Source organism: Chaetodon auriga, chromosome 15 (genome assembly GCF_051107435.1).
Source record: "Chaetodon auriga isolate fChaAug3 chromosome 15, fChaAug3.hap1, whole genome shotgun sequence".
NCBI classification, from domain to species: Eukaryota; Metazoa; Chordata; class Actinopteri; order Chaetodontiformes; family Chaetodontidae; genus Chaetodon; species Chaetodon auriga.
In genome coordinates, this window is record NC_135088.1 from 17915581 (window position 1) to 17930708 (window position 15128).

The window sequence follows — 15128 nt, forward strand, 5'->3', positions numbered from 1 at the left end:
GTATTGGGTGTCATCCTTGTTGTACGGGTTATTTTCACCCTGCTGTTCGCCGCTCAGGCACGGTACATCGTGTATTTGACTAGGGTGATGCGAGAAGTTTAAAAAATCTGCTGCCATTAAGTTGTATTTCCACATAAAAATCGTGAATATCATCTGTGAATATCACTAGTGGCATTATACTCACATTTAATGTATTTGCGTTGATGTAAAGTAAACACAACGTAAATAATACATGAGCTGAGCAAATCAGCAAGCCGGAAAACTAGTGTCCTTTATTTACTCTTTGTCATTATTCGTTCAGTTCTTGACAAACGCCATCATTTCTCATTATCAACGAATGCAGTGCCTTTGCTGTGTGCCCATGAGATTTGTGCTCTGCCTGAAAGGCTAAACTCGGGGTTAAACCTCTCCAAAGACACGCCGCTTCAATTCACTGATGTAGACTTGATATCTAAGCTAGCTGCCTATCCGGTGTCTGCGCTAGCTAGAACAAGCTAACCCAACGTCCTGCAAACTGCTCTCCAGGTCGGTGTGACTAAGAGCACGTAGCCGGCACAGTCGCTCGCTTCATATGTTGCTGATGCCATTATGACTGTCCATGTTAGCTAGCTTAGTTAACTGTGTGAGGGACGTGGAAGAAGAGAGACGCTTGCCACTCCACATTACTACCAGCAGCTCCCACTGGTAGTCTTGACTACAGCTCCCTCCTGCTGCTAGCTGAAGTTCCTCATCAGTCTGTGGATGAGGTAGCTTGGCGATTAAGCTAGCTGGAACACCCCGAAGCGGTGGATACATGTCTACCTCCCTCCCACGACACCAACTACGAAAGGGAAATCTTGCAGTTCATGTTTCGCCAAGAAGTCAGTGTGACGTCTTTTATTCCATCTTGTTCGTATCTTTTCCAACCCGAGAAGAGGAATATGTCCAGATATAATATATACAGCCTGTTGGACTGGATCTACGGCGGGGTGGACCCAAAGTTTGAGGGCAATGGGGGCCCCGAGTGTGCCGCCTTCATCGCGCCCCAGCAGCGCATCAGTGAAAGTCTAGTCATCGTCCTCATCTCCCTTGTGGAGATTGGCGTGGCGATGAAGAAAATAAACTTGTCCAAAGAGCTCAAAGTGGTTGGGAAAGACTGCACAAGGGCAAAGGAAGATAGTCTGGGCAAGAACCTGTTGCTGGTCGCCCTTTGCATGACTTTTGGAGTGGAGGTCGGTTTCAAATTCGCGACCAAGACTGTGATCTATCTGCTGAATCCCTGCCATGTCATGACCATGATTCAGGTAAGGATGACCCGGCCTGTGAGTAAGGTGTGTTTCTGAAGGCTACGTGTAATTGTCTGCACTCCCTGGATGGGCTGCTAATGTGAGAGAAACGCCCGTCAGATGTCTTTGAAGACGTACTTATCTACAGACTGAGTGACAGAAGTGATTGACATGCGTTCCTTGACTTTGCTCTTCTGTCACCCTCACCTGTCTACAGAGCAGTAAAACAGTGTCACCTAAGTACTTCTTACTTCCTCGAGCTACAAATGCTTTTCATTTTAGCTCCACAGGACTTGAACCTAGTACAAAAATGTGGTGAACACACTGGTTATGTGTGCTCACTCTGGCTTTTTGTCTTTTTTTCCCTTCTTGGCCTCCTCAGCCAGCGATTAGGCCCAATTAAAACCTGCCTATTAGAGCACTGTGAGATATCACAGCACAGCATTTTATTTGATTCACTCCAAACGTGAGAGAATAACACATTAAATACAATCAAAAAAAAGGGAAAGTACGTTAAAGAAGAGTTTGGCCTTTAGTGTTGGAGACTTGATGGGACACTCATCTGTGTTGCGGATGTGAGTCAGAAAGTGCCGCCATGAAATAAGACCTGTTGTCTCAAGTTCAGCCTCGAGGTGTACAGCAGGGCGTCATCTGATTTGAACCCATATGATTGTTTATGAGTGGAAGAGGCGATGTTATGAGCTGCTTTAAAGCTCCTGAGCTGGGTTTATGACTGCACATGTAGAGTTTGATTGCTGTAACATGGAAGTTAAAGTGGGCGATGTGTTGTATTTCATTAAGTTTATAAGCAGAGGTTACAGTTCTCTCTGCCGTGAGAAAATACAGTACCTGCATAAATTTCTTTCACGCTTCCTGGTTGGCTGACCTTCATGGTACATGATTACACACTGTGGGTCATAGCAGTGGGTCACTGCCAACTGTGTCTTAATGGATTTTGTCATACACATGAGCTATGGAGAACAAGTAATATTGATGTATTGTGATTAATTCAGGTTACACAGCGTTAGTGGGATAGCAGGTGGACGTTGACGAATGACTTGCTGTGACGAAGTGTTGACTGATGGTAGCCAAATGTCCTTCATGTCACGTGTGGTGACCGAGGTGGAGAGAGTCAGGTACTCATCACGCCTGCTGACACTTGAGTGTCATGTGGTCAGAAGAGGAATCTAAAGAAAACAAACAATACAGTGTAAAATAAGGAGCATGTGCACTGAAAGGAGGTGGAAGTTGCCAGTTTGTCGGAACAACTGTATTCTACTGTTGAAAGAGAATAACAGGAAGGAGATGCGTCTATCAACGGGACTTCAGGCATTGCCTCCGGGACTTTATTTGTTGCAGGGAATCAGGCCAGAGGCTGGACTGCATGATATGAGAAAAACAGGTGGAACAGGAAGTTTGTTATGCAGTCAGACTTTGGTGAAGGTGATGCTTGTGAGCACTGTTGGCGCAGTCGTCCTGCAGAGGGTTTCTCGACGGGAGGGCTGGAGGGAGATTTAATATTTGTCAAATATTTGACATCATAGTAGTGCTGATTGTTCAGAGCGTGTTTGTTTGACTGTATAAGTGCACTTAAACTGACTCAAGTCATGAGTTGGTGGATTTTTGTATGGGCGTGGCACCCTTTTCATCACTTCCATATATCTCACAAAGATTGCAAATATCCTCAACTGGCCCCTCTGGATCCATGTTATAGGCTGAAAAATGTCGTCTCCTTTTGAAGTTCCTTATTGAGATGAGCAGAGTGCAGTGTTGCCGTAGCTGACGTTACCGCGGTCCTTGAGTAATCAGCACAGCCATCCACTTCACCTGAGTGCTATTAAAAAGAATATAACCACTTGACTGTGTTGCTATGCTGCAGCATAGTTACCTGCCCTGCAGAGTCATTACACGGCAGCCTGTTTGCTAAATTCTACATATTTCTACAGTGAGTTGAAGAACAGCGGCAATATTGCTACTACACACTTGTTTACTACAAAAATATGAACGTCGAACAGGAAGACATTTCACACCTTTTAAGCAAAACTGCACTTGCTCGGTCTCGTATTGAGCGGCCGTGTCAGCTGCAGAGTTCACACACATATCAAAAACAGCAGGCGAGCGAGCGTCAGTCGGCACAAGGTGAGAGAGTCCCACTGGGGGTGAAGAGTTCAGTGTCTGATGACTGATGAGTTGATGCTCCACATCTGACAAGGCGGATGTCTGTTACATCTCACTCCACATGGAACGTCCAAATCACTGATCAGTTTACTGTCATGCATTTTCATCTGAGTGCAGTCGGCGTGGCTGGAGCCCTGCAAACCAATGCAGCGTCAATGTGATGGACCAAGTTTCTTTTTTCTTCTTTATGTTCATGGGTGCTCATGTGAAATACCAAGATATATTTTTAATCACTCAGATGTCGCCCAACATGTTGAAATTTCTGAATGCATAAGGGTGACAGACAATTTTGTTGGAATGCTAGATTGAGCCTACGGGATGCTAAGAGCCCTTTATTAAGGTAGAATACAGCCAAAAACTGGTGTAGCAGCAGCAAGTCATCTTTTACTGTTTTTTCCCAAACGAAAAATACCATTTATATATTCCTGAGGTCTTCTGCTGAATTCTGTGTCATGTTCCACTCAGTAGAATTGTTGAGGCAGATGAGCATTTTGCAGGAAACACATCACATTTCTTCACTTTACATGGAGCTGAAATTAATAGCAGATTTATGTTAAATGTTTGCCAACAGTAAGTGTCTCTTTATGAGTCGTAACAAATCATAAATGATCCTTTAGAAGGAGTAGATGTTTACCATAAACTCGGCTCCATTAAATCTAACAATTTGTTAATGGAGCAAAAGCCCTGAAACCACAACTTTGAAATGGAGTCCTGAGAGGGAATTAACATAAATACACGTTATCCAATCAATCAACATGCATAATTGATACTTCGACAGATACTGCGCCCATGCACCGAGCAGGAAGAAAAACCCATCATCCAATGAGAAAGATGCATAGAGGCAGTTAGAGTTCGTACTTGTACTTGCAGTTAAATGATTGGTTGAAAAGGAAAACGCAGCCCAACAGAGCCAGCTTTGTCTTGTCAGGGCATCATGAATATTTTGCAGTACTTCTTGTCAGTATTTTTTCATTCACGCTGCTGTTTCAATTTAGTCAAGAAATAAAAGGACATTGATAAAATTAACGCTGTAACCATGATTAAGTCCACTGTATCACTGTAACAATGCTGTCCAGCGTTGTGGATGTGGAAGTTCCAGGATGACAGAATAGGTTAAAGAAGGTAAATTCATCAGTCATGTCCATGTTGTCTGGATGACTCATCAGCTCCTGCACAATTCTCCAGTGAGCTGGGAGTGTCCTTTTCCCGCACGGTGATAGGTAGGCTTCTGTCGAGACACTCAACCCCCCTATCAAGTGAACCTTCGTCCCTTGTAGATCTCGCCAAGAGTCCAGTGTGACCGATCCTGTAGATCATATAAAAACAATGGTACATCCAGGTAGGCTGATGGCAGATATTGCCCCAGGAAACAATAACTCACCCGTCTTTAAAACAGGCCTCTAGCATTTGCACAGCAGCTTTGAATGGGTTTCAGAGGAGTTTAGAATACTGCTTGGTTGCACACTACAGCAATGAACATAAAGACTTGTGCTTTGTCTTTGCTCCGTCGGCTGCGCCATTAACAAGTGTGCAACAAACATCCACTATCAATATGACAAACGACAGTATCAGCATTATCTTTAAATATAGCCACATTTATCAGCTGTAGCTGTAACACCCAGCGTACCAGATTGTTCACTCCATCATTCAGTTTGCACTCAAGGCGCTATACTGTATTACCTAATGACTCCACTTGTAAAAAGGAAGTATAGCTTATCAGTAATGGGTTCTTGTCAATCTGTATGTCTTTTTTTCAAGGAGTTTCTTCTCCAAGATCTTTTACTTTGAAATGCTCTGCTGCAATGCAGAAAATGTTTTTGTTGAATTAAAATGGGGTGATATTTGCACCATACAACTACATATTTTGAAGGAAGTTAAAATTTGTCTTTTCCCAGTCATCTGCAGGTAGATCAGCATCAGGGAAGGTGATGGTATTATACCTCATTCTGCTGTGTCTCCAGACGTTTATATTTCAGTTGTAAAATTAATAGGGAGAGACGAGGATTAGAGGTAATCGTGCCTTTTATGCTGCAACAACAGCGTCAGGACTGGGTTGACTCCCATAACAGTGTGGATGTAGTCTGGGCCGGACTGTTTGATGGAGCTGCAGAAGCTTGTGTACAGTGATGACAGGTTTGGTTGACCATTGAAATGGTGACTCCTCAAGTGGAGTACTTGTTCAAGTTCAAGCCTACAAAGTTTTTGGCCGAATACTGACTGAGTGTCAGTACATCCAAGGAATAGACTGGCTCATGCTTCACACACATTGAATTGATTCAGCAGCTCCAAGAATAAGAGAACAGGCTCCCATATTAAATGTGAACAAGTCATCTGTTGCTGACCTTCACATGCACCACACTGAAGATCTTAAATCCAGTTTTTGTTGCTGATTAAATTGAAGGCCTAATTTGTTCAAAATTTAGTATTTCGTCAGATTCAACAGTGACGATAGTAAAAGCACAGAGCAGGACCTGTATGTACAACACTGGATTATTGTTACAGGTGGGGGGGGCACTCTGGAGAAAGGCTGTCGATCGTTGCTGAATTTGAAATTCAGTGTGTGTGTGCTGAAAGAGTACATGGATTTTGTGTACAGGGCTGGCCTGTAAGTGGAAAATGAACACAGTGTCTTGGACCAAGCCACATAACACTATTCCAGCCAATCAGCAGCAGGTGGAGATTTTGTGCTCATGCACAGGACAAAGAGAAGGGAGGGGGAGCGAGAGGGACCATAAATCTGCCATGCTGATGTGCAGAATTAGAGACGCCACTATCAGCCATCTCTCTCCAGAGTGCCTCCCCCGACCTGGAAGTAGTGCTTCTCACCTGTGAATCAGATCATGACTTGATGGGCCAGAATCCCAGACAGGGATTATTCAAGGTTCTAGACTGTCCATTTTAGGGAATATATAGAGATGACTTCTCTGCTGGAGCCCAGACATGCATTGCTGCCAGAAACATGCATCTCTAAGAAATGCATTCAAATGCAGCTGTTTCCATCAGCAGATTATGTTCTACACATTGCCTAAATTCCCTTTTAAGAGCATGTCAGTGCCTCAACAGCCAGGTTGAGACACCACAAGAGTAATGAAGTAACATTTTGTAATACTGATATTGCCTCATCCAAGGTGATCACACACACATTCTATTTATGAAATGCAAACACTAAAGAAACATCTAGAAATCTACTAATTTGTACAAGGTAGAATGAAAAAGCCTGGAAAAGACTGAAGATGAAAAGAGGAAACAAACGCAAGATTTTCAGTGAAGTTCTCACACGCATTTAAAAGTATTATACATTTAATTAATCCTTGTGCTGAAAGCTTTTCTCTCTTACAGAAAGTACTTGTGGAAGTAAAGCTCAGCTGTGTTCACGGTGTGGTTTGAAATGAGTTGATGGGTGTCGAGCACATCAATCCTGAAGACACATCGCCTGGTCAGTGGCTAGTTGTACAACAGAGCTCAAGTAAATTGCTTTCTTGTAATGCAGTTTCCAAACTTTGCCTTCCAGGCAAACCAGCTCTTTCTTGTGTGAGATGGTGTTTTGAACCAATCCGTGTTTGCAGTATCCTCCAGGCCCCGAAAGCACAGTCACTGAGCACCGATGACACGTGTAACCGATATCCTCGTCGGTGATAAAGCCGACGTCGACGGAGGAAAGTGAGGGATTAGAAACCAGTTTCATACTGGCTTCTCCTTATGTTAAACAAAATCATTTGGGATTTTGCTGTGATTTAAACTTGACTCATAACCCCAGGGTTTGTATAGTAACACAGTCATTATCATTAAGCTCAGAAAGCCTGACAAAAGAGCGTGAGCGTGGTCACCGCTGAGCTGCCGGGGCTCCGTGGCTCTGCGGCTCTGGAACAGGAATCCATTAGTTTCCTTCTCCCTGTTGCACGAGCAGCGACTTGTAGATTGTTTGAATCGACAGCCCTGTTTGAAACCAGGCGATAAAATACATTACTGCCAATGCCTGGCAGCCATTTTAGTGCTTTCAAATTCTAATTGTTTGACCATCCTCCTGGCTCCCATCTTAACTCCGCAGTTTGTTTTCTTATTTGAAACAAGAAGTGCTTCAGAGTTGCCTGTGGGATGCTCTGTTCAAGGCTCCTGCCCTTTTTATATTAATAAAAACTTGTTACAGCAATTTGTTCATTTTCTTTACTTTCAGCTCGCAGTGCTGGAAGCTCTCAAAGTATTCAAGCTGTGAGTTTAATGCGATTTCTCATCTCTCTATGCTTTCCCCAACAGATCTTCCTGCTGGCCTGCCCGCCATGTAAAACAGCAATGGTGGTATTTAGGTGAGTATGTTTACTCCTTCCTCATGTCTGTTTGTGGGGTTTTATCCTGGCTTGATTCTGTAAAAATGAACAGTACATTTTGGTGATATCGATCTCTGGTTGAGCTAACGCCTTCTGTGCTGCGACTCGCAGTTTCTTGCATTATTCAGCCATCCGCCCTCCACCTCAGCCTGCTGCCAATGTAATATAGAATGACTGAGCAAACAGACCCAATGTAAACATGGATTTTATTTTCATATAAAACCAATCGGCATGTTAATTGTAATTACTCGTTGGTGTCTTCAGAGTAAATTGGGTTTTCACCCTGTTTTATTGGAGTGAATTTGTTGGGATTTATAGTCTTCTCTCCTTAATAACCACTCTGGCAGTTAATTATTTAGGAGAAAACAACTGCGTTTTTGCCAGTGGGAACACAGATTTGGATTTACTCAGAAATAAATACAAGCAAGGTCACTTTCTGTTGCCCATGGGAGCCGCACAGCAAACAGCTGCAGCGGCTGGTAGCAGTTTTATCAAGGCACTGCAGCCGTGTCTTACCTGAAATGACCGTCAAGTAGCCAACTGAAAATAACACTGAGTTTTAGATGACTCTCCCAGTCTCTCATCCCTGAAAAATAAAATACTCAAGTTGGTCCAGAAAGTGATTTTTATCAGGCCAAGATGTTCTTTCTTTCTGGTTTATATAATACTGTATCAGCTCACTGGACACTTCACGGGTGTTTCCCATGGGGAAACCTGATTTCTGTCCTGGTTCAGGAGGGTGAAGGTTGTCTGTGTACACATGCCATTTTATATCCAAAGTCAAGTGGAACTGCACAGTGTTTGTACTATAAATGCCAGCGATACCTAAGATGATAAGAGGAAACAAACCGGCCGATTAAGATAAAGAAGGTGGTAATTGTTGTAAGATATCAGTCCTGGCTGATTTGGTGACTGTCGTTTGCAAACTGCAGCTGCCCAATCAGAAATACAGCAGAAAATCAGCCGGTGAGTCTGTTTAGAGCACATGTTTTAATAAAGAAGTCAGTCAGTCATCTGCCTTATTGCCCATGCTGAGAGCAGCCATGTTTTCCACACAGCCAGGGCTCAGGAAAAGGCAGCCGGTCACACTCAGTCCTCCAGGTAGTGGCTGCTCCCTCTTATCTTGAGCAGTTTAACTCCAAAAAGACATTTTTCCTTCCATGATTTTGGTGGGGATATATGTGCTACGTTTTTTTATGAAAGCTCAGCGAAAATGTCTGAAAATATGACAAACTGTAAAGATTTTCCAGACCAGATGAAATGTTTTGCTTTGCCTTTTCAGTTCATCATCTCTGCCTCCACTTCATGCATAAATGCAGCTCCAGCTTTTCGATCAGCGTGACTGTATCGTGGAAACAGACGCTCAGTCCCAGCATCTGTATTCCAGAGTGGGAGACCACCTTTGTCTTACGACACATAGCCTCCCTTCTGCTGGCTTTCAGCTGTTTGTTTTTTTTCCAGGCAGACAAAGCATAGCGTGAGGAGCTAACATATACGGTGCCATTATCTTGTGTTAGCAGAGAAACTTTGGAAACTTCATGCTTTCAAGTTCAGAAGCACATCTGGCTCGAAGCTCAGAACTGGCTCTAAACTTAAAATGAATATTGATGACACTAAATGGAAATGTGGATACACTTACAGATATGAAAAAGTGATATGAAGGCAAATACCGACCCCCCTTGTCTAACTTTTGAATATATTCTCAAACATCTTCAGTCGAAGGGGAGCACATACTGGGCCAAGGTTGCTAATGATCAATAGATGTAGTGAATTTGAATTTGAATGAAGCAGACTGTTTTTTCAAAACAGGTCCGGAGGCCCCCAGAGTGACAGCTGGGCTCATTTGAACTGACATTCCTACAGCACTGCTGTTTTCCCAGTGACCTTGGCTGTCACAACAGTTACTTTGGCTCATTTGACAAAGTGAGCAGTCAGAGGATAAGGATGTAGGTCCACACGGTGACACATAAGCTCCTGGGCTTTTCTGTACGGTGGCTCTTAGAATAATTGTTGGTTAAAAGAAACATTTCTCCTCATGCTGGATGTGCAGACGTTGACTGAACAAGCATCACACTCCCTCTGTCTGCAGGAGCAGACAGGCTGTGTGTGTCCTGCATGGTGAGTGAGATGAAGAATGAGCACTAACCAACGACTGGATCATCTCTAAATGTACACTAATTCTGAATGAATAGCTGGAGTTACTGATTTGTCAGAATAATGACAGCAGCTGTGGGTGATTCCTTAATGGATCGTAGAAATATCAGGTCTCTGCAATACACACACAGAGTGAAAGGTCGTAATTGCCTGAACCATCTGTGACCTGACTCCTCACAATCAGCATCCCACTAAGATCTGACCCTGCCAGCGAATGAGAGACAGCTGCTGCTAACAGCATCAGGGAGGACTCTGATTGGTTTTCAGCAGCATAGAACCTAATATACGCTGTCCTCCACCTGTTCCTCTGTGCTTAGATCAGCACTAACCGATTCAGACTAATATGTCAATGCAATGACGCGTTCAATGTTGAAATGTTGTCAAAGCTTTCCTGGCAGTCTCGTGCAGGTGTGATGGAAGGCCTGCACTTTATGAGACTGTTTGAAGTTTCAGTGTCTTTATTATTATTGGCTTATGTTTTTCTTCCTGTGTGTTTTCAGGCTGCAGGTGCACATGTTGAACGGTGCGTTGCTGGCTTTAATGTTCCCTGTAGTCAACACTAGACTGGTAAGTCACCTGTACTGGGAAATCCTCGTCAAAGCCTCATGATCTCATTCAGGAAGGCTTCTCCTCTTACAAGCTCTCGTTCTGTCTCTGCGGTGAACACAGATGGGCGTCTTGTTCAGAGTCCATATATTTCATTTCTTTATGACAGCTCAACAGGAGAGCAAGTTTTATCCCTCAGCTTCGATATGTTCGGGACGTTTTATCTCCCTCTTGTCAAAAATGTGGCGTTTATATGCATGCGATGTTTAAATAAATGTAGTTCCTCTACCAGAGCTTGAATCTGAAGAATTAAACTCCAACATGTAGAAGACAAAATGTCAGACCCGAGTGGCAGAAAGTAGGAGCTTGATTTATGATGAAAATCTGCTGTTTTAAGTGAAGGAACTCTGAGGGAGTCAGTTCAGATCCGGAACGCCGCCTGCTTGAAAGGCTTCCACTAACAGCTGCAGAGGAGGACCAGATATAGGAGATAATGCACTAGCTTTAAATTCGATTTGCTTCATAACATCAAGTTTCAACAGTCTGAACATGATCCCTGTGAAGATCAAACACTTCTATTACAGAACAAGTCTAACCAAAGAGAAGAATCTGCCATAACTCCATCTGCTATCAGATGAAGAACTTGTTTTCTCCAACAAGGGAAGTACGTCTTCACAGAACTGTTGGCGCCTTTAAAAAGGCCGAGGAATCACTAAAGCAGTCCATTGCCTTGTTATTTTTGTTTTCTTATCCATATCGTGCCCCTTCCAATCATTCTCCTCTCAAATGGGCTGAGGTGTCTCCTGCTCTTAGGTTAGCTTTGGCACCATATCACACCCAAACAGCACTGCAGGGGTCTCAAATAATAACATGTCTGCTCACGCCTGCAGAGGAACGGGCTCTAAGCGCATCATTAATGTGTGCTGGAAGAGCTGAATCAGTCTCTTCTCTCCACAGCTACCATTTGAGAAGGAGATCTACTACATCCAACACTCCATGCTGTACCTGGTGCCACTTTACCTTTTCAGGAAAGGAGGTAAGTGCTAGTCCACCCATATTCTCTCCACATGTATTTTACTCTTGGATGGATTCCCTTTTTGTTGATGACGTTTGAATTGCCGTTGCTGCCTTTTCTTTGTCTGTTCGACCCTGGTGGCTCCGACTGCTCGCGTCAGCTCTTCAGTCATCTGTTTATGCTAAACACACGTCTGTTGCCACTTGCTGTGTATTGCCATTAAGATTTACACGCAGCTGAAGAGCAAATATGAACATTCTCCAAGTGGGAAGAGAGCCATAGATTCAGTGTGTCTTCCAAAGGTCTTCCAAAGTTCATGAGATTACTTTGTATGTCAGCGAGGGATCACACTCATCCTGTGGGTTTCACTGCAGGAGGCAGTACAAAGATCTTCTCAAGCTATAAATGCAGCTTACTTAACCTTTAGCTGAAACCAACTAAAGGATTCAGACTGCTGGGCCGTGAAACAATAGGCATGTCTGCAAACATGCTGCAGCTTGGAGATGGGCTGACAGTATTTCCTCCTGAAGCCACCGTCAAGTTTCCCTTTGAGTCACCCAGTGGTAAATGTTAGAAGACAGAAGTTGTACTGGGCAGCTCTCAGGAGCCACTGTGTGGCAAAGAGGTGCAGAAGAAACCACTTGACTTTTCTTGAGTGATTAAAGTGTATATATAATATAATTGGTTCCATCTACAAAAATGTAATGTAATAGGAGTCAGACAGATGAATCTAGGTGTCAGCACAGTGACCAAACATGTGTGTGCAGTGCCTCATTGTTCATTAGTAATGTAATGCTGGAGCCACATGAGAGGAAATCTTCTTTGCTCTCATTAAACCCATACAATGGGTGCACATTAATGCCTTCCCCCAGTGTTAGCCTGGCAAATAGCATCAGTGAGGAAACAGGAAAAGCCAGTTTGACACCACATCCTGTTACTGGTTTTACTATATTTGCAGGGTGTTCCATCTGTCGGCTCAGCTCATGTGTTATGAAGTGGGGAGGTGACTAGAAACGGCATTTGGCACAGACGGCAGATTCTACGAGCTCGCTCTCTCTCTTTTTAACCCGCAAACTGGTTCAGATGTTTTAGGAGTCTTTCTCTCTGCAGGCGTGTACAAGCCTGAACCTCTGGGGGACATGTGGTGGGCGCTGCTCTCCAACGGCATCCTGTTCCTCTATCACTTCCTCTTCTTGCAGGTCCTTGGCCTGGTAAGATAGAGCCCTCTGCTGGACGTTACTGATATCACACAACATGCATGTAGTGAGCACTTCGACGCTCGAGTCGCTGGTGGGATTTCAAGGGAGAATGACGAGCCATTCATTCAAACAGAGACATGTGGTCAACAGGAATACTTTGAAATCTAAGGCCATACACTCACATTATGTGCTTATGTACTGTACTGTATGTGCTGATTGAAGTCTGAGGTATAAAATGTGAGGCCGCTGTTGTGAAGTGCCTTTCAGTGACTGTTGTGTAAGGGCCTACTTGTGACCACTGCTCAGCCAGTTTTCCTGTAGTTTGCACATATATTCTGCTTATATATGCTGATATATTCCTGTTCTGCAGCTGGTTGCCTCAAAATTAGTAACCTGTGTTGTGACACTATTATTTTGAGGCGCAAGTCATATTGAGATGAATAGTCTAAAAGCGAGTTCAAGTGCAAGTCTGAGGTTTAGACAGTCGCCACTGCAAACATCAGCGATAAAGTAAGGTGAGTCATTCAACAGCCGCAACTGTATATGCAGTCAAACAGTAAGCTGTGATAAAGCAAACGTTCATAGCGACGCCGCTTTTTGATCCTTCTGTGTCGGCTCTTCTTATCACTGTGAGGCAGAATTCACCAAGAGCTGGACTGTTCACCACTAATGGGGAACGTGAGAGGGGTTTAGACCGTAGGGAGACGCGTTGATGTGTTGTTACAATAGAAACTCAACCTTTGGGCCGTTCACTGAAAGTCTTTTGGAGACGAAATGATCAATTTGAAAGACATGCACAGTGAAGTCAAGCCAAATCTCTCATTATCACACAGCAGTGCTTCATTTATTGTGGTTAGTATTTGCATCATATTCAGAGATGCTGACCCAGCCTGTCCGTCTCCATTCCCCCCTGCAGGCGACTGAGGTCAACCTGAACAACATGCTGTGCCCGGCCGTGTCCGACCCCTTTTACGGGCCTTGGTACCGTGTGTGGGCGACGGGCCACCAGACCCTGCTGACCCTCCTTCACGGGAAGGTCCTCACACTCCTCTCTCAGCACACCGGCTCGGTCTGCAGAGGCCTGCTGGACACACTCCGACTGCGCAGCAAGAAAGTCGACTGAATGTCCGCGACGGTGCATCGACACAGACCTAGCCTTTCATTCTAAATGCCTGCTCTCATCGTGGAGTTTTTTTTTTTATTTTAGATCCTCATTTTAATGCATCTTTTAAGACTTACCATCTGTTTTGCTGAAACAAGTGAGCATTTCAGGGCCAGTGAATCAATGTGTCATTCTTTTTAGTGCTGTAGTTGGCTTGCATACATACTTGCATGAAAAAACATACAAAAGGCATTTTAAGGCTGGTAGTTAGCATCGTGGACATGGACAGATTGTTTTTGGTTTTTTTGTTGTTGTTTTTTTTGGTTAAACACTCACAAGGAGATTTCTCAAGCTGCCTTTTTGTAAAGTTGTAAGGACAGACCATAGGAGTCCTCCAAATGTCTCTTCTGATCTCCACTGTCAGTTCTTTATGTGGTAGTTATGCTGGCAGATGTTATGTTATCAAAAGTTAGTGGACAAAGCCGCCATGTTATCGCTCTCAAGTGCGTTTCGAAAAAGATTGTGAACGTGAGCTGTCGTAAAAGTTACTGCCTGTTCGTCGTGCGAGGATTTGTTTCTTTGACATGTATGATCGCCTCTTAGTGTTGTCATGACTGAGAATAGAAACTTATTTATGGCGTCTCTCTGTTCCCACTTTACTACACACACCTACAGGTTATGGAAACATTACTGTATGCGGCATCTTTTGCATTTCTGCCTCCAGCCCGCTCAGATCATTCCAGTTGTGATAATCAGGGGACATGAGGTGTATTACATGCTGGGATTCGAAGTGACGAGGGAGGATTCGTTGATCTACACTGGGATGTTATTATTACTTCCGCCAAGGAGGTTATGTTTCTGTCTGTTATTTTATTGTGAGGTATTAACGTCAGTGCATCGTTGGGATGAATGCGATGTTTGCCGAGATAGAGCAGATCTTGAGGTCATATGTATCTGGGCTGGGATAATGCATCGTGACACTTGAATGGAATTTGTTGCTCGATCCTCGAGTCAATCTTCCAAGGCATCCTGAATTCACTCCACCACTCTAACTGCAGCGAGTCACAGTCTGGGTTTTGTATAAAAAATGCATCAGATGATCTGCATGAAGTCACTTTAGGTCATTCGTTGACTGCCCAATCGGAAAAAAAGTATTAACTAGCACTGATAATTGGAATATGTCAGTCATGGTATACATCATTTCAAGTGTGAGGGATGTGTGTATTACTGTAGCATATACTGTACTTCACTGTAAAGAAGGGATAAGACAACCTTTTGTATTTCTATGGATTTGAGTGTATGTGCTGTATTGACAATAAAAGTGATTTCAGTTGAACAAAGTTG

At 43.7% G+C, this 15128-nt stretch overlaps 1 protein-coding gene across 1 annotated transcript; it reads left to right on the forward strand.

Moving 5' to 3' along the window:
* The first annotated feature begins 446 nt into the window (after positions 1–446).
* tmem164 (transmembrane protein 164) lies at positions 447–15128 on the forward strand. The gene is made up of 6 exons (XM_076750958.1): positions 447–1283; positions 7698–7747; positions 10423–10489; positions 11426–11504; positions 12594–12694; positions 13599–15128. Exons 1-6 carry the CDS (start codon positions 846–848, stop codon positions 13803–13805), a joined length of 942 nt encoding a protein of 313 aa, XP_076607073.1. The 5' UTR covers positions 447–845; the 3' UTR covers positions 13806–15128.